This window comes from Typopeltis vanoorti, chromosome 10, assembly GCF_054136105.1.
Source record: "Typopeltis vanoorti isolate ZY-2024b chromosome 10, IOZ_Tvanoo_1.0, whole genome shotgun sequence".
In the NCBI taxonomy this organism is placed as follows: Eukaryota; Metazoa; Arthropoda; class Arachnida; order Uropygi; family Thelyphonidae; genus Typopeltis; species Typopeltis vanoorti.
In genome coordinates, this window is record NC_143558.1 from 125,733,622 (window position 1) to 125,748,936 (window position 15,315).

A 15,315-nucleotide genomic window follows, 5' to 3' on the forward strand; every position below is an offset into this window, starting at 1 on the left:
TGTATGCACACATTGTATCCAAGCACAACCATTGAAAAAATAGGTTTCGTTTCTTTATAATTTCAGCATCCTATTACAAATACATCGAAAGAAATATATGTCTATTCATAACCGATTCTATTGAATATAGGTGCTCTGTTATTTATTAAATATAGGCGCTTCAAATATTATTATGTGAATTAACATATTTAAATGCACCGTTCTTGATTGGTTAATACCTTGTGTGTACTCTCTCATAGAGATAGTTTATGAAAACAAGTCTGTCACTGGAGCCGTTACTAATGAAGTAAGTACGTGTATACCAACTGCTAGTGATACCAGTACTTTCGCTCTTCCAGAGCTTTTTTTAGGTAGCCACGTGTTTTCGAGTTTTATTTAGTTTTTTAACTGCTCGAAAGCTACGTAAAATACATTTTTTTTTGTAAGCGAGACTTGTCGTAGTACACTCCTGAGATGAGTCAACAACAAGCCTTTACTCATCGTAGTAGGTAGGTTATTTATTGGTACGTGCCAGCTTGACGTCACGCGGGAAAAGAGCAGCTAAGGGTGTTGGGCTAAATTATAGCAGCGTCCCGCACCAGCTTCTGAAGCGACGTACTTTGCGATATCTATGTCGTGTGTGGCTGGTTGTGTATCTGTGCAGTAGTTTTGCTGTGCCTGTTGCTATCTATTTGTCTGTAGGGACAAACTTTTTGCGCACAGACTACTTTTATTCCTTCAGTGTATTCATAACTTTAGCTGTTATCATGTGGAAAATATTTCTTGTATCTCTTGTGCTGCTCCTTGAAGATCCTGTAAGGGGTAAGTGAAAAGTGTGATCCTCTATTTTGCTCTTCTTACACCCACGCTGTTTTTATTTTTTTAATTTCTTTTTGGATTAACACTACTATTGAGTAACAAAAAGGAAGACAAAAAAATAAATGAAAAAAAAAAGAACGAAAGAAAGAATCACAGAAATATATTTAAACGCTTTAAACCGAATGCATGCAAGTAAATGACTGTATCGGAAGTTTTGCATTTCCATCAAGAAGGAAAATGTTTAAGGAAAAGTAAGAAGATAATTACTGAAGATCAGTTACCATCATTTTCTGAAAAATGTTTCCTTCAGGAGAAGCAAAAAAAAAAAAAAAAAAAAAAATCTGAACACGTATTACAGGATTACCAATCCTATAATGTAGTGAATATTCATTCGATGGTGCAGCTGTAGTTGTTAATGTAATCAATTAGGCTGGTTGGCTGGTATAATAAGAGCAACATTGGAGTGTGCTTCTGGATTCCGGCCGACGATGCAATGATCGTCACACCAGTTCCCTGCATAAGGTCAAGGATTTTCGGTCCAGGTCATAAAGCGAAACTCTTGATTATACTTTCAATTACCGGTAACCAAACGGGAAGAGCTATCGGTTAATTACTTTTATATACTACTAATGCTGATAAATTATAAAAGAAAAACATCGCTTTCAGGCTTTTTTTTTCAGTGTATATATGCTTTGTTATATATATATATATATATATATATATACAGGGTGTTCGGGATAAATTTGACAGTTTCGTAAGGAAAAAGAAAATCTTCTTTGTATCTATTAAATTTAATGAATTGACAAAAAAACATTACAGGCAGAGTTAATTACAATACTATCAACAAGATTTACTCAAAATAACCACCATTAGCATCGATCACTGCTTCAATTCTGCTTCGGAACCTCGAACAAGCTGATGCTACAGTCTCCCTGGGAAGGGCCGCAAAAACTGTTTAAATTTTATCCATTAACTGGGCTTTTGTATTACTGGAAGTGCGATTGGTGTCTTTTTCAACTGCGCCCCATACAAAATAATCCATGGGGTTAAGGTCTGGGGAGTTTGGAGGCCAAACATTTGGACTGGTGAAGTCGTAGAAATTTTCAGACAACCATTTTTGACTTTTCCCAGAGGTGTGGCAAGGGGCCGAATCCTGCTGCCATACATACGGCCTACCATTGGCTGCCCTTGTTATCCAGGGCTTGACTACAGTTAACAACTCCACGAACAAAGCCCGAATTCCAATGCCAGGGTTCTTCAACACCTGTTCCTGCAGATTTGCGAGGAATTCTGCTGTACGAACGCAATCAGATCGTCTGCTAGGGATCTTTCTTCTTGCTACATCCTCGTAGTCACCATTGCAAGTCTCTAGTTCATGCCTGATTGTCTTTACTGTATTCAGGGAGCATTGGGCAGCAGTCGTAATATCCTTATTTTGATGGCGGGCACGAATCATCATGATACAAGTTATTCTCTTCCATGATTCAGGTGGGTTCCAGCTATCCATCTTTTCTGACATCTTGTATATGAATGAAGAAGGGTCCAAACTTTTAAATGAAGAGAAGTGTGTGTTAATACATGTAACTTACGGGAAAATATAATTAATTATAATTATGTCAAATTTATCCCGAACACCCTGTATATACACATGTTTTGCTACTCAGGTGTAAATAATTAATTTTTAACATATCGAGGTGGAGAATTAAAAAACATACTTTTTTTTTTTTTTTCGCATGTTACAAAGTCCATTCGCAGAAATTTTACAAATATAACACGGAAATCCATTGAAGAATATTTATCGATTTTCGCGATCACAGCAACTACTCTGTTAAGTTAAGTTAGATCATTTTTTTCGCAGTGTTAGGATTATGTAATTCCTATTTATGAACTCTCCATTTTCACTATCCTCATTACATTTAATCATTGTTTTAAAATCTGCTAAATATGAAATGCAATAATTAGGCAGTTTGTGCTAGAAGTAAGTTGCGAATGAAGGGGAAAAAAAAAAAAAAATCGCGCAACTGCAAACAAGAACATACAGTCTTACCGGCACCACTCGTTACTGTTCTCTTCATACACTGTTCCCACTTGGAGTTAGCGTAGGCGTAAGCAGTTATTTCTCTCTTATAACACAATCACGATTAATGAAGTAGTCATTCTCTTAAAGAATGAACCAGCTAATAAGTAATTTAAATAACTTGATAAAGATATTAAGAAAGAAGACTGTTCGAGAATCTGTTGTGGAGACAAACGTAATCCTTTAACTACCACACAGTTCTCGGTGTATACTTGTAAGGTCGATATATATTACTGCGATTTTATTATTATTTTATTTACTATAATTTGGTCAATAAAAGAGCACTTATTATGCCCATAGGATAATTCTCATATGAGTCTCCTTGTTTTCAAGGATCACATATATATATATATGTATATGATCAAAATGTATATGATCAAAATGTGATGTAATAAGATTACATCACGTTTTGACAAATAAACTTATCAAAACATTCGACATCATTTGTACTGTCTGTTATGATTACCCAAATGATCCCTGAAGACAAGGAGACTCACTGGCGCATTATCCTATAAGCTCAATAAGCACTCTCTTAGTGACCGAATTGTAGTAAAAAAAAAAAATTAAAAAAAAGTATTTAAAATAAAATTACAGTAATAATTATATTTTTTGATATTAATTTACTTTAATGCTAATAGCCGGCTAATACTGCATACCAACAGGTTCGAATTCTGCCATGGGTATGCATGTTCTTAGGTGGGAACCATAATTTTTTATTTGAGGTCCGATGTATATCGAAAAAGTTCCGCTATTGGTAGTCGCTATAGCTAGGTTTCCGGACTAAAAAATAAATAAATGAAATTTTAAATATTCTTAAAATCTTTAAAATAATGTCTTATTTTTGTATTTGTTTTTACTTTCATTAATATACATCTTGGAGTGTCCATTTGACATCGATGCCTAGGATCTCCAAGTACTATAGTAATTAATTAGGAGATCCTTGCTTTACAGAAGAAAAATCCCAATAAAAGTTTTTATTTTATTATTAAATAGAAAATTATATTTTCCATTCATTTCTCTCTCTCTCGCAGAATATGTGCGTTTCACAAAATGCGCACTTATAAGAGTCGTTCGTCTTATGCAAGTTCTTCCGGTTGGATGGATTTTACTGAGACATGGTATTTAGAATCCTTACAAAAATTTGTGAGAGCATTAGAAATGGTTTTGTTTCAGTTGAATCATTCTTAATTTAGGGACACAAAGGGAAGAAAACGTGTCGAAATTATAAGTTGCAATAACCCCGCTCTGATTGGAATTAGGATGTCAATTAAAATTTGTCTGTTCACTTTAGTTTTGGTTACAGTCATTTATAGTGACAAAATTAAGTGAAATAAAATTATGTATCCAGACGTATGTAAGCCAGAAACAGGTTGAATTTCATAAAATGCGTTACGAATTTTGATAAACTCATCGTATTTCAATAAATGAAATTTTATCGCAGACATTATTGATAACTATCGAAAATTCTACATTGAATAATTTCACCCTAATGCTCATTTGGCGTAATATGTTGACCACTGGATAGTACTTTCTTTGCTAAAGCTCAGTGTTCAAGGTTGCTTAGTAACAGATTTTTTTATATAATTCCATCATTATTGTAAAAAAGGACATAATTATCATAATTTTTTCCCGCTATAGTTCGATCCCTTTTCATTTTGTTTTTCAAAATACGATATTATAAAAATTCATTGCAGATCACTGTAGTGGTTTTTGTTATTAAACAAGTTCTGGGTTTAAGATTATCAATGAAAAATTCTTTATTATGTTTTTTCATTATAATTTTGTTTTATTGGCAAAGCGATCCTAAACAATAATACTTCTTCCCTGACTTGGTGGCATTTAATGAAATTTAGTATTTAAGATCATTATTAAAATGTATCACGCATTTCAATTGGACTATTCTGATGTCAAAATTAAGAAGAAAATATTTTTTCGGTACATATGCCAAAAAAAGCTGTATATTTAATTATGGTAATAAATGGTGTCACTGTAAAAAGTGCCTTTACGAAACGTACTTCGTATATATATATATATATATATATATATTATAGTGATCTTTCACTTTTTACATTATGCACTCATTTTCTTACTTGTTTATGTACGATTATTTCCTTATTTGTTTATTTATGATAATTTCCTGTCTCTCTTCCATTCTTTAGAATTGTGTTATAGAGCCATTAGAATATTTCAGAGTTTTCGGGTGAGCATACTACATGTAGAGAGATCTTTTAGTAATTAAAGTTGTTACTTAGGGTAGTCGATGAGTCACCATAGACTTCATCGGATGCGCAATGCGAGTAATGCCTGCACTAATTTGTTCGAAGGTTTAATAGACGGGCGGAAACCAGCACACTATAACTTTGTGTGTGGGGGATGGGTTGGAAATTCCTTTTAATTTAAGGTTATTTTATCATACAATTTCAACTCCTTTAATATAAATTTGTTTATTTTTCTTTTCTTAATTTAATATGTGAATTATCATCATAAACGGAAAAACCTAAGTAATGCTTTTTGTAGTCCATGCTAACTTATTTACTCAATATTTGGTTATATCATTTTGAATTTTAAATATACATTTAAATTCAGTTTTGATTGATGTATTTTTTGTCAATCAGCTTTGCTCAGAGCATATTTAATACTGTGGATATGCTAAGAGAAATGATCCGGAAATCCTACCACTTGAGAAATATACCATACTTCTGATAAACAAATTGGTGGTCACGACCAACATTGTCTACCACACTGTGCACATCCCTAAAATAAATAGTTTTATAGATTTTTCATTATGCAAAAAATGCGCATACTAAAATGTTTTTATAAAATCGAACAAGTTCATAGTTTGAAGTAGTTAGATTTTATAGATACATTTTAGTTAAGAATTTAATTTTGAGTCGACTTTCTTGCTGGAAGCTTATAAAGAACATTCATATTTGTGAAATTTTAAACGGAATACGATTCGTACAAACATATATTCACATACGAATAATATACGTACTTCTAAAATTGATTTATAAAAGAGACGCAAGATAGCGATTGAAGTCCGAGCCAATGAGAACATATTCTAGATTATATGTTCATTTCCATGCATACCTTACAGAACTGTTAGAAACAGTATGTATAGTATAAGTGTGCTAACAGAGTTACTACGCTAATCATGAATCTGTTTGTCCTTGTTGGATGTTGAAATATGATTCCCCTTTAGAAATCAGGAACAGTAGCACCTTTCAACAGCAAATAATAAATTATTGTTTCAGATATCCCACCCGCACATAGAGGCAAACATAAATGATCTGTATCTGCTTCATGCCTTTTTCCATGACACTAATAAAATAAATTGTGAGGAAAATTCGCAATAGTATTACAATATTTGGAACTGAGTTCTCGATTGTATTTTAGAATAAACTGCAAAAGTTCAAAAAGGTTCAAAGTGTCGCCTGGGATAGACCGCGCCCCTTCCCCACCCTAGCTACGCCACTGCGTAAGTGATACCCTTCATTGTGTGGGATTGCTAGAAAGAAGTGGCATTCTCAGTTAAAGATGTAGACCACGTAATATTAATAATAATAAGGTTCACGCTTTTGTAAAATTATGATGAATTTCGGCTTACTGTTTGACCGCACAGTATTACACTACAGTCGACCCTTGTTAAGGCCTTGTAAATGTTAAGTTCATAACTAATGTTTTCTGCATATTAATTAACATGTATTACACTTACAAATTGAATAATAAACAAATAATAACAATAAAAAAGCTTTATTTATATACAGTATAGTACAGTACAGTCTTGTTCATGTTCATGCTAAGCTTGAGGTGAGGAGGAGAAGGATTCGTGTTGAGAAGATGAGTGAGTCTCCCGGAAAAGTGTCAGAGAGTTCTTCTATGTACTGTGCCTCTTCTTCTTCTGCAAGAGAAATATCTGTGGCGACAGTGCTTCCTTCTATTGAGGTTGAAGGAGAATCTCTTGCCAGAGGTTTGAAGAAACTGTGTCGGCTGTTTTTTTTTTTTTCCTCTCTCGTTCAACAGTTTTTTTTTTTTTTTTTAAATAGGCCACAGTGCTGCCTTCGAAAGAGCAGCACTGTCTCCTCTGTGTTAGGATAGAAAGATGCGATCTCCTTAACTCCCTTCCAACATTTCAGGAAATGTTTTATTTCTGTAGTAGAGACAGTCACTCTCTTCCAGTAAACCTCAAGAAAAAGTTTTGATGTTCTTCTGCTTAAAAATCTTTGGATTTTCTGAATGATAAACAAGCATTGGCCTGATTTAAGGTCTCCAAAGAATTCCCACAACAGAACAGAGTGAAGCGGTGCTTCAAGGATTTGCGGCGCTTGGTAGTTTGGACTCCTCTTTCGTAATATAAGTCATTTTTGGCAACTTCATCCAGAAATACCTGTTTCGTCCGCATTGATGACAAATTGTGGAAGATAACCCTCCTCTTCCACAAGTTCTGCAAACTCAGTTTTAAACTCTTCTGCTGCCTCTTGGTTGGCACTGGAGCCTTCTCATGCATCACAAATTTTAATACCTCTTTTTGAACCTTTCGAACTAGCCATGAGAGGCAATAAACTCAGCGAATCGAGCATTTGATGAAAAGGTGATAGTAAAATCACCTTCTTCACTAGTTAGTAAAACTAGTTCATTAAGAATAGTCTTTTCCTCTGAGAAACAGAATCACCTCTCATTTGCTTTTCTTTAATCCATATTTCCGGCAGTCTTTCCACTTTAACAACTCTTTTTTTCTCTCCCTTTAAAAAGTATAGTTGAGAAATCTGTCAATTTCATTTTTTTCAGCACCTCTTTGTTCTTAATTATTGTATTTGTACTGGTCCTAGCCGTGCTATATTTTTCACAAATTAATTTAACACTAAGCCCTTGATTATGATCTTTTATTATTGCTCGTTTTGTGGCTAAACGGATGGCCTTTCTTGCTTAACCTGTATAATAGAACCAGCTTATAAAGATTGAGATCTCTTAAGAGCCATGGATATGAGTCTTTCTTAATAATAACCTAAAGTTAAATTAGCCTACAATACAGTTACAATGAAGTACGTACATTTTGATGCAATAAACACAAGTCACGCAATACTACTTCCTTAACTCAAAACATAAAAATGAGGTCAGAGGTCACTATATACAAGCAATCAACAAAACCCCTGGAGAACAACTGACTGGGCTGCAGTGTTCCATGCCTACTTCAACCGGTCATCATACAGGCCTCATGGAAGAATCACGTGAGCGATGCGTGATGGTAAACGGTGTAGGTGACGAAGAACGAACGCATGTAGGCCAGTGGAAGCTATGCCGCTAAACGAAAAGACATAAACGGAGCGTGACGTTAAACGAGGTTCGACTGTATATCTGTGATAACGAACCTACCAGAAGTAGCACACAAGATATATTTTGGCACACCACTAAAATTTGTAAATAACTTAAATCTGACATTAACGATTTTCTGAGGGGTGTCGAGGATTCCTTGTACTTGGAGGATAACACAAAATTTAAGTTATTTGTCATAACATAACAAGAGTTGGGGTGGGTGAAAACGGTACCGAATACCCACTCAAAGTAGGCGCACGCGCACACACACACACACACACCACAACTAAATGTTTATGAAATGAATTAAAAATAAATTAAAAATGCCCTCCATCATATTTCGAAGTCTTATTTTTTCTGCTATAATGATTCCCAGTAGATTTCACTGTTTTTTTTTTTTTTTTTTTTTTTTTTTTTTTTGTTATCCTCTAACACAAATTTCCATAGATCCAAATCCTTTGCGTGTTAGGCTCAAATTACCTCTCACGTTCAGGCAGAGTGGCATCTTTGCATCTTGATTAATACTTTGATAAGGCGGTTAATCAATCTGTATCTTGTATTATCGTTGTCGATTGAATGTGTTCTTTTGGTCGGTTTGCCTGTTTTATGAAATGAAAAACCGTTTGATCACTGTATGAGACTGATTGACTGTCTAATTCATCTTAAACTGAAAAGCTCGGATAAATGATCTTTGCGTCCTAAACGGAATTCGAATCCAGGTCTAAAGCCACAATGCATCGTCTTTTGCAACCGACTGAGCTACGAATAGATACACAGCATGGTTAAAAAGCTCTGTTTGGTCTGTACTGCTGTACAGTGCAGAAACTTGGACCTTGAAGACAAAATCAATAAAAATAACTTTAAGAGCCTTTGAGATGTGGTTATACGGACGAATGTTTAAAAAAATCCCATGAATAGCAGAAATGTCCAATCAGGAAGTACTGGAACAAATGGGAAAATCACGTTAACTTTTAGATACCATAAAAGAAGGAAAAACTGCATATTTTGGTCACCTACTTCGTAATGAAAAATATAAGATAATTCAATTGATTATAAAAGGGAGATAAATGGAAGAAGAGGAAGACGAAGAAATTCCATATTTCTGTAGAATCAGACAGTGTACTGGCATGAGCTCTGAGGGACTGTTCAGAATGGCTGAGGATCGCTCAAAATTTGCCAAGATGTCGCTGACCTCCGATAGAAGATGGCCGACCTAAAACGGGAAAAAGTAACAATTTTAAATTTTAACAGTCAAAGTGAAGTTTACTAATAATGTAAGTTAACATAGGTACAAAAAAACAGACTGGGTAGCGCATCCTTCTATTGGCACACGAACTGGAAAATGTTCTCTTATTTTTGTTTTTGGCACTCTTGCTAGAATAGGTTCGCCATCACTGCCCTAGAGGTTATAGGCGTTTACTGCACTGGTAACGTGAAGAGACAGCAGATTGGAAAGAAGCGTAATATCTCATTTGAATGCCTGTGGAGTGTAATGTATACGCAATATATGTTAGAAAAGTTTTTCACAGAGTGAAAGTAAACTGATGGATGATAAGTCAGAAAAGTAAGTTTGCCTTGTTTCATGAATGGATAATGGCTAGTTGCCACACGGGTGTTATGTTTTTAATAGCTTTAGGAAAAGAGAGAGAAAGGGGAAATTCACTTCCATTCGTGATCCTTATCGCGATATTATTATTTTTTTTACACATTCCACTAAGCAAACATGAACTGGATTGTGATTCTGATAACGTGATACTAATATGATAACTCCCACAATGAAGTATTTTATTTTATGATTTTTAAAATTATAATCAATAATCAGTAATACACAGAAATCAGTCCTTTCTCTGAATGCAGGATTTTGAACAGTAGTTATCAAACGTGGTGATGATGATGGGCACCTCCGATAATCGCGAAAATTATTAATAATAGTACTTTAAAAAAATTAACTATTATCTAGAAGTAGGACATTCGACAATTAAATACATTTTTGCCATTTTGGACTTTCCGGATACTAAAAAAGCGCTGTTAGTCTATAAAATTTCCTAAAATTTTATTTAGGCTTTTAAACTATTAATCTCTAAAACTCCATCAGAATAATATGGCAGACTTTATTTAAGTTACTGTCGAGGATTCATTGAGAACTCCTTAAACGCAATCCGGAAGAATACCTCCCACTATCAGGCATTGAGCCAACCAACTGGGTCACTAGATATTTTCGTTTCTCATAATCACCTGGAATAGAATCGCACTTATCCGCCAAGGACTCGCCACCTTGGCAACAGGGAAACAGTTTTACTTGCCCTTCTAGTTAAGCTAACTACGGAGAGTTTTCTGGACTTTTTTTTTTCTTGGCTGCTTGTTTTAATAACACAATTTGAGATTATTAGATGATTTTTATAATTTGAATTTAAATAGATTGGTTTTGTAATACAGTGAATTATATTTCTATCTTCTCTCTCTGTCTCTCTCTCGAGAGAGAGACGAATTCATCTTGCTTGTTTTAGATGTAAATTCGCATGGCAATACAATACTGACTTGTGTTTTGCTGAAATACGGTTCTTAGCATTAATTCTTAATGCAAATAATGTATATCTCAATTTTACTTTTTTCCTCATTGTTCTAAATTAATAAACCTAACATCAGTGTAGCTTATTTTGGTTCATGTCCAAAAGAAAGGTTGCCGTTTCTTCAAAAATGTGCATTCATCATAATAATTAGAAGCAAGCTTCTGTGGTTCTGTCTTCAAAGCACGTTTCAGCATGGCAAGAACTAAATGTTGAATATCATCAGATAAATGAATATGTTTTTAAGACACTGAAATCTCATTTTTGGTGGTGTTTATATTCTTGAGATTTTTTTTTTCCTATTAAGTGAAAATCGAAAATGTTCAGAAACACACACACACACCACGTTATTTCTTTTTCGGTTTTCTTGGTACTTATCCAAAACAATAATCCAGTCCAGTTCCCTTAATTATATTCATTACAGTATCGTAACCGTCTGCGACATTCTCACACTTTTCTGTTTGAGAATATCGCATGAAATTTAGCTCATCTCGGGAGGGCACTCCACTCTACTCCGCTACACACATCTCTCTGTCTCCCCTACTACTTAATTCTCCACCTACATACAACGACACTATTACCATTAATGCCATCTTCACCACCAACAACAGTATGTTATGTCTGTAAATTGCGCGATTTTTCTGGGGAAAAAAAAAAGACCTGCAACCTCCGTATGAGATCTGCTATATTTAGATATTTTAAGAAGAAAAATAAGGTTAAAGTTTAAAAGTAAATGTATATGGAATTGTTATCATTGGTTATGATCTAATTTTTTTAAAAGAAATCTTATAGGTCAAGCAAGTTCATAAAATGTTTATTACACTCGCGTTTGCTACCGAAGCATCATGTTAAACAAAATTAAACTAGAGAAGATTTCTTAGGAGTGTACGTAAAATCGTATTAATGAATATTATCAGTGAATTTTATTAATAGTGTAAGTTTAAATAGGTGCAAAAAAAAAAAAAAAAGAAGCTGTATAGATTTCAGAGAAATCTAAACTGAACCCTTTTCAATAACGTCTAGACTTTTCTTTCTTATTGATCATACTTTTTATTATTGCATACTTTCTACCAGTTAATGATATATAAGTGAAATATTTTGGATCATCAGTCCATGTACTATCGATGAATTCACTGATCTTACTAGCACCCGACCTTTCCGTTCGTCTCAATGTATACCGTTTCATTTGTGATTAGGGACCCTATACGAAGCAATGAATATTTTTCTTTTCCCAACCCCTGTCGCACTAGCCCTGTACTTGATGCATTGTTGTGTTTAAAAAAATAACAATAACAACAAAAAAAAGGGAATCTGTGTCAAAACGGTCGCAACGAAGGAAGAAGCATCGCATTATCTACAAAGTATGCATTCTTTCAGCCACAACTAGTAGATTTCGTGAGAAATCTCTTTAGACCATTATATATCCTCCATGGCATAAGACATCTGTTGTACTTATAATTGCTTATCTGGAAAAAATGTTGCGTGATTCGTCGCTGTATATCACGGGCTAAGTATACTAGTGTAGTCTGCGTTATTGATGCTTGGCCTTATTTATAGGAGTGTACTTGCTTTTCATTAGAAACCGATACTGTGCATATCGAACTCCTTAAGCCTGTAATTAATCATTTCCATATCGAGCAGCTGAAATTTCTATATATTACTCTTCCGAGTACACTTTGATCTTGTAATGCTAGGTTCTGGATCTTCCTGTATATCTTGGATGTAGTGCACCATTCGCGTATTCATCGGCTGATAATGTTACTTTCCGTTGATGTAGGGTAATGTAGTGTTTTCTTTTTCTCCACTCCACTTTTGTGTAACTATTGTCACGAATGGATAGGCCACTGATATGGCAGCCTATGATTACACCATTTTCGAAGTCCATTAAGTTTTGGATGTATGTGTCCGTTTTTAGAAATTATTTTATTAACTAGCTGATTGATTCAGCATTGCTTCGAACAAAATTGAAACGTAATTAATATTTTCAGCCTCCCTATGAAAATTTTTGAAGAATCCAATTTTTTTTGTGATTATTATAACATCACTAAAAACTCGAGTCTTCAAAAATGTTCATATTTGACACTGATGTTACTAGAAGTACTTCATTAGTGTGTTACAAAAACGATCGATTTTTGCACGTTCTGATCGAGCTAAAAAGATCTGTCATAAGAACAGCTAAGAAAATAATTAAGGCAAAGAGTTTTTTCTTGAATAGCAGCGCGCTAATTATTATTATTATTATTACATATGGGCACCTCCATGAAGTCCCTAGTCTTATCGGATTCCATTTCCCAAAACATTAATTATCAATACCTGTACAATACTGTCCTATTTGGCCTTAAAATTATTCAGCGACAAAGCACACACAACTGACTCTGGTAATCTATTCTATTCATTCACCACTCACCAATCAAAAAAGAAATCTAGTCCTCACTCCCTTGCTAACTACACTTTTACTACGTTTCATGAATGACCTCTAGTTTTCGTCTCATTATTCATGTAAAATATTTTCTTCACATGAACCCTGTGGAGCGTCATACAGATCTGCCACCATCTTGATCATTCACCTTTGAATCTGCTCCACCTCGTCCAAATTTCAAAGAAACCCAGGCGACCGGATCTGCGCGCTGTAATCCACAGGAGGCCTTATCAAAGCCTTATAAAGAGGAATAATAACCTGCTTGTCTCTGCATGTCAGAGTGTTCTTTAATAACCAGGTAATCCCGTGAACTGTTTCCGCCACTTTTGCAATATGCCATCTGAACTTCAACTCCCTATCCACCAACACCTCCATTTTGGAGTGTAATCTTTTCACTCCACAATGCATAGCCGTATACTTTGCTATATTAAATTCACATCCATTCTTTTTTGCTCATACCGACAGTCTATTTAAATCATATCAACATCATTTTTATCGACTATTGTTCTATCTAATTTTGCATCATTAGCGAACAACTGAATATTCCCCTCCCCAGATAATTCCCTATACCATTGATGAACAAATTAAATATTAGTGGATATCACCAAGCACAGAACCCAAAATTCTGTGGCACCCCACTAGCCACAGGCTTTCTAGGACTCTGTTTCTGTATAAACTAATATCTTGCCAACAACCATCCTTATATCCACATCACCAGGTTCATGTCCATACCCATGTGATGTAATTTGTGTATCATGATTCCATATGGTATCCTGTCAAACGCCTTTGAGAAGTTCAACAGTATCCGTGTAGCCATTTTCCAACTCATTTATCCAACTCATCTGTCACTTTATTATAAAAAGTGAATAAGTTACTTAGCATGACCTACCCTTCACAAAATCATGCTGCTTCCCATATAATATCCCATTCTTCTCTAACCATTCCTGAATTTTGTCTTAAACTAACTTTTCCAATAATATGACCACCACTCCTGAAATGCTAATAGGTCGATAATTTGCTACTTCCGTCTTGGAAAATCCTTTACGCAGTGGAACGATTTGTGCCTCCTTCCATTCTCTTGGGATTGAACCGAGCTGAGACTCAGGTATTAAACAATCTAGTCAAAGGAACTACCAATTCCGTAGCACATTCCTGTAATACACGAGGTAATATGCTCTCCAAACCCATAGCTGTATTTACATCCAGATTCTGCAATATCCGATGTACCTCGACTTCCTATATCCTCCTTACTTACCATCTACATTTTTCAAAATCATTCTGCTGTGGTCATTCTTTCTTTCACTTGACACATACTAAAAGAACTCTTTCGGATTACTCGTGGCTTGTTCGGCTAGTCTCCTCTCATACTCCGATTTTACCTTCCTTACCATACCAGTCAGTCTTCTGGCCTGCACTTTATACTATTCATGGGCTTGCTGGTTACCTCTATTGTTGAATCTCTTTCACGAGCTTATCTTTCTTTCTTTTCTGATTCCTGCTTAATTAAGGCAAGAACTTTCATAATACTAATATTACTATATGGAACGTTTAAAGGCATATGTTGCTGCTGTTTTTAGAATTTTAAAGGATATTTTAGACTACGTATTTTAACACTGTGTTGAAGTAAGTGTCGAAACATTCGCTGTTTGAGAATATTCACACCAATAAATATTTTATCATACATAGACCCTGTAGAGTAGAGTCGAATGTAGGTGTGTATCTGCATACGGTCACTAGAATTAAAACACTTACGGACTTGTGTAATCAGGATACCATTATTAGTGATCTGTCTGTTTGTGACAATATGAAGAACTGCATCGCCCAAAATCAGCAGCAAATAATATTATCAGCTGATTCATTCATTCATTCATTTCGTATGGTGATTCAACGGCCGTGAGCCCCTTTTACGGGGAGGCATGGCACCACCTCAATCCCCCCTATTTTTATCCAGGCTCGGGACCGACATAGCTGACAAATCAGACCTATGGCTGGAGGGATTGTCTTAAGTATTCCTGGCTGTATCCGTGTGTGTTCACGGGGCCGGTTTGCCTGCTTGCGGGATGAAAAACTCCAGATAAACTGGGGGGAACCCTGCTGTCCACTCCCAAGACCGGCTAACTTGGCTATGGCTGAAGAAGATC

The 15,315-nt window shown here is 35.1% G+C and overlaps 1 protein-coding gene across 1 annotated transcript in view; it reads left to right on the top strand.

The window, feature by feature from the left end:
• Positions 1 to 643: 643 nt before the first annotated feature.
• Positions 644 to 15,315, top strand: part of LOC150102774 (opioid-binding protein/cell adhesion molecule homolog) — a 230,752-nt gene continuing 216,080 nt past the window's right edge. The window contains exon 1 of the mRNA XM_090398737.1: positions 644 to 801. Within this exon, the coding sequence (XP_090254863.1) occupies positions 747 to 801 (55 nt within the window). The 5' untranslated portion in view covers positions 644 to 746. The remainder of the gene's footprint in view (positions 802 to 15,315) is intronic.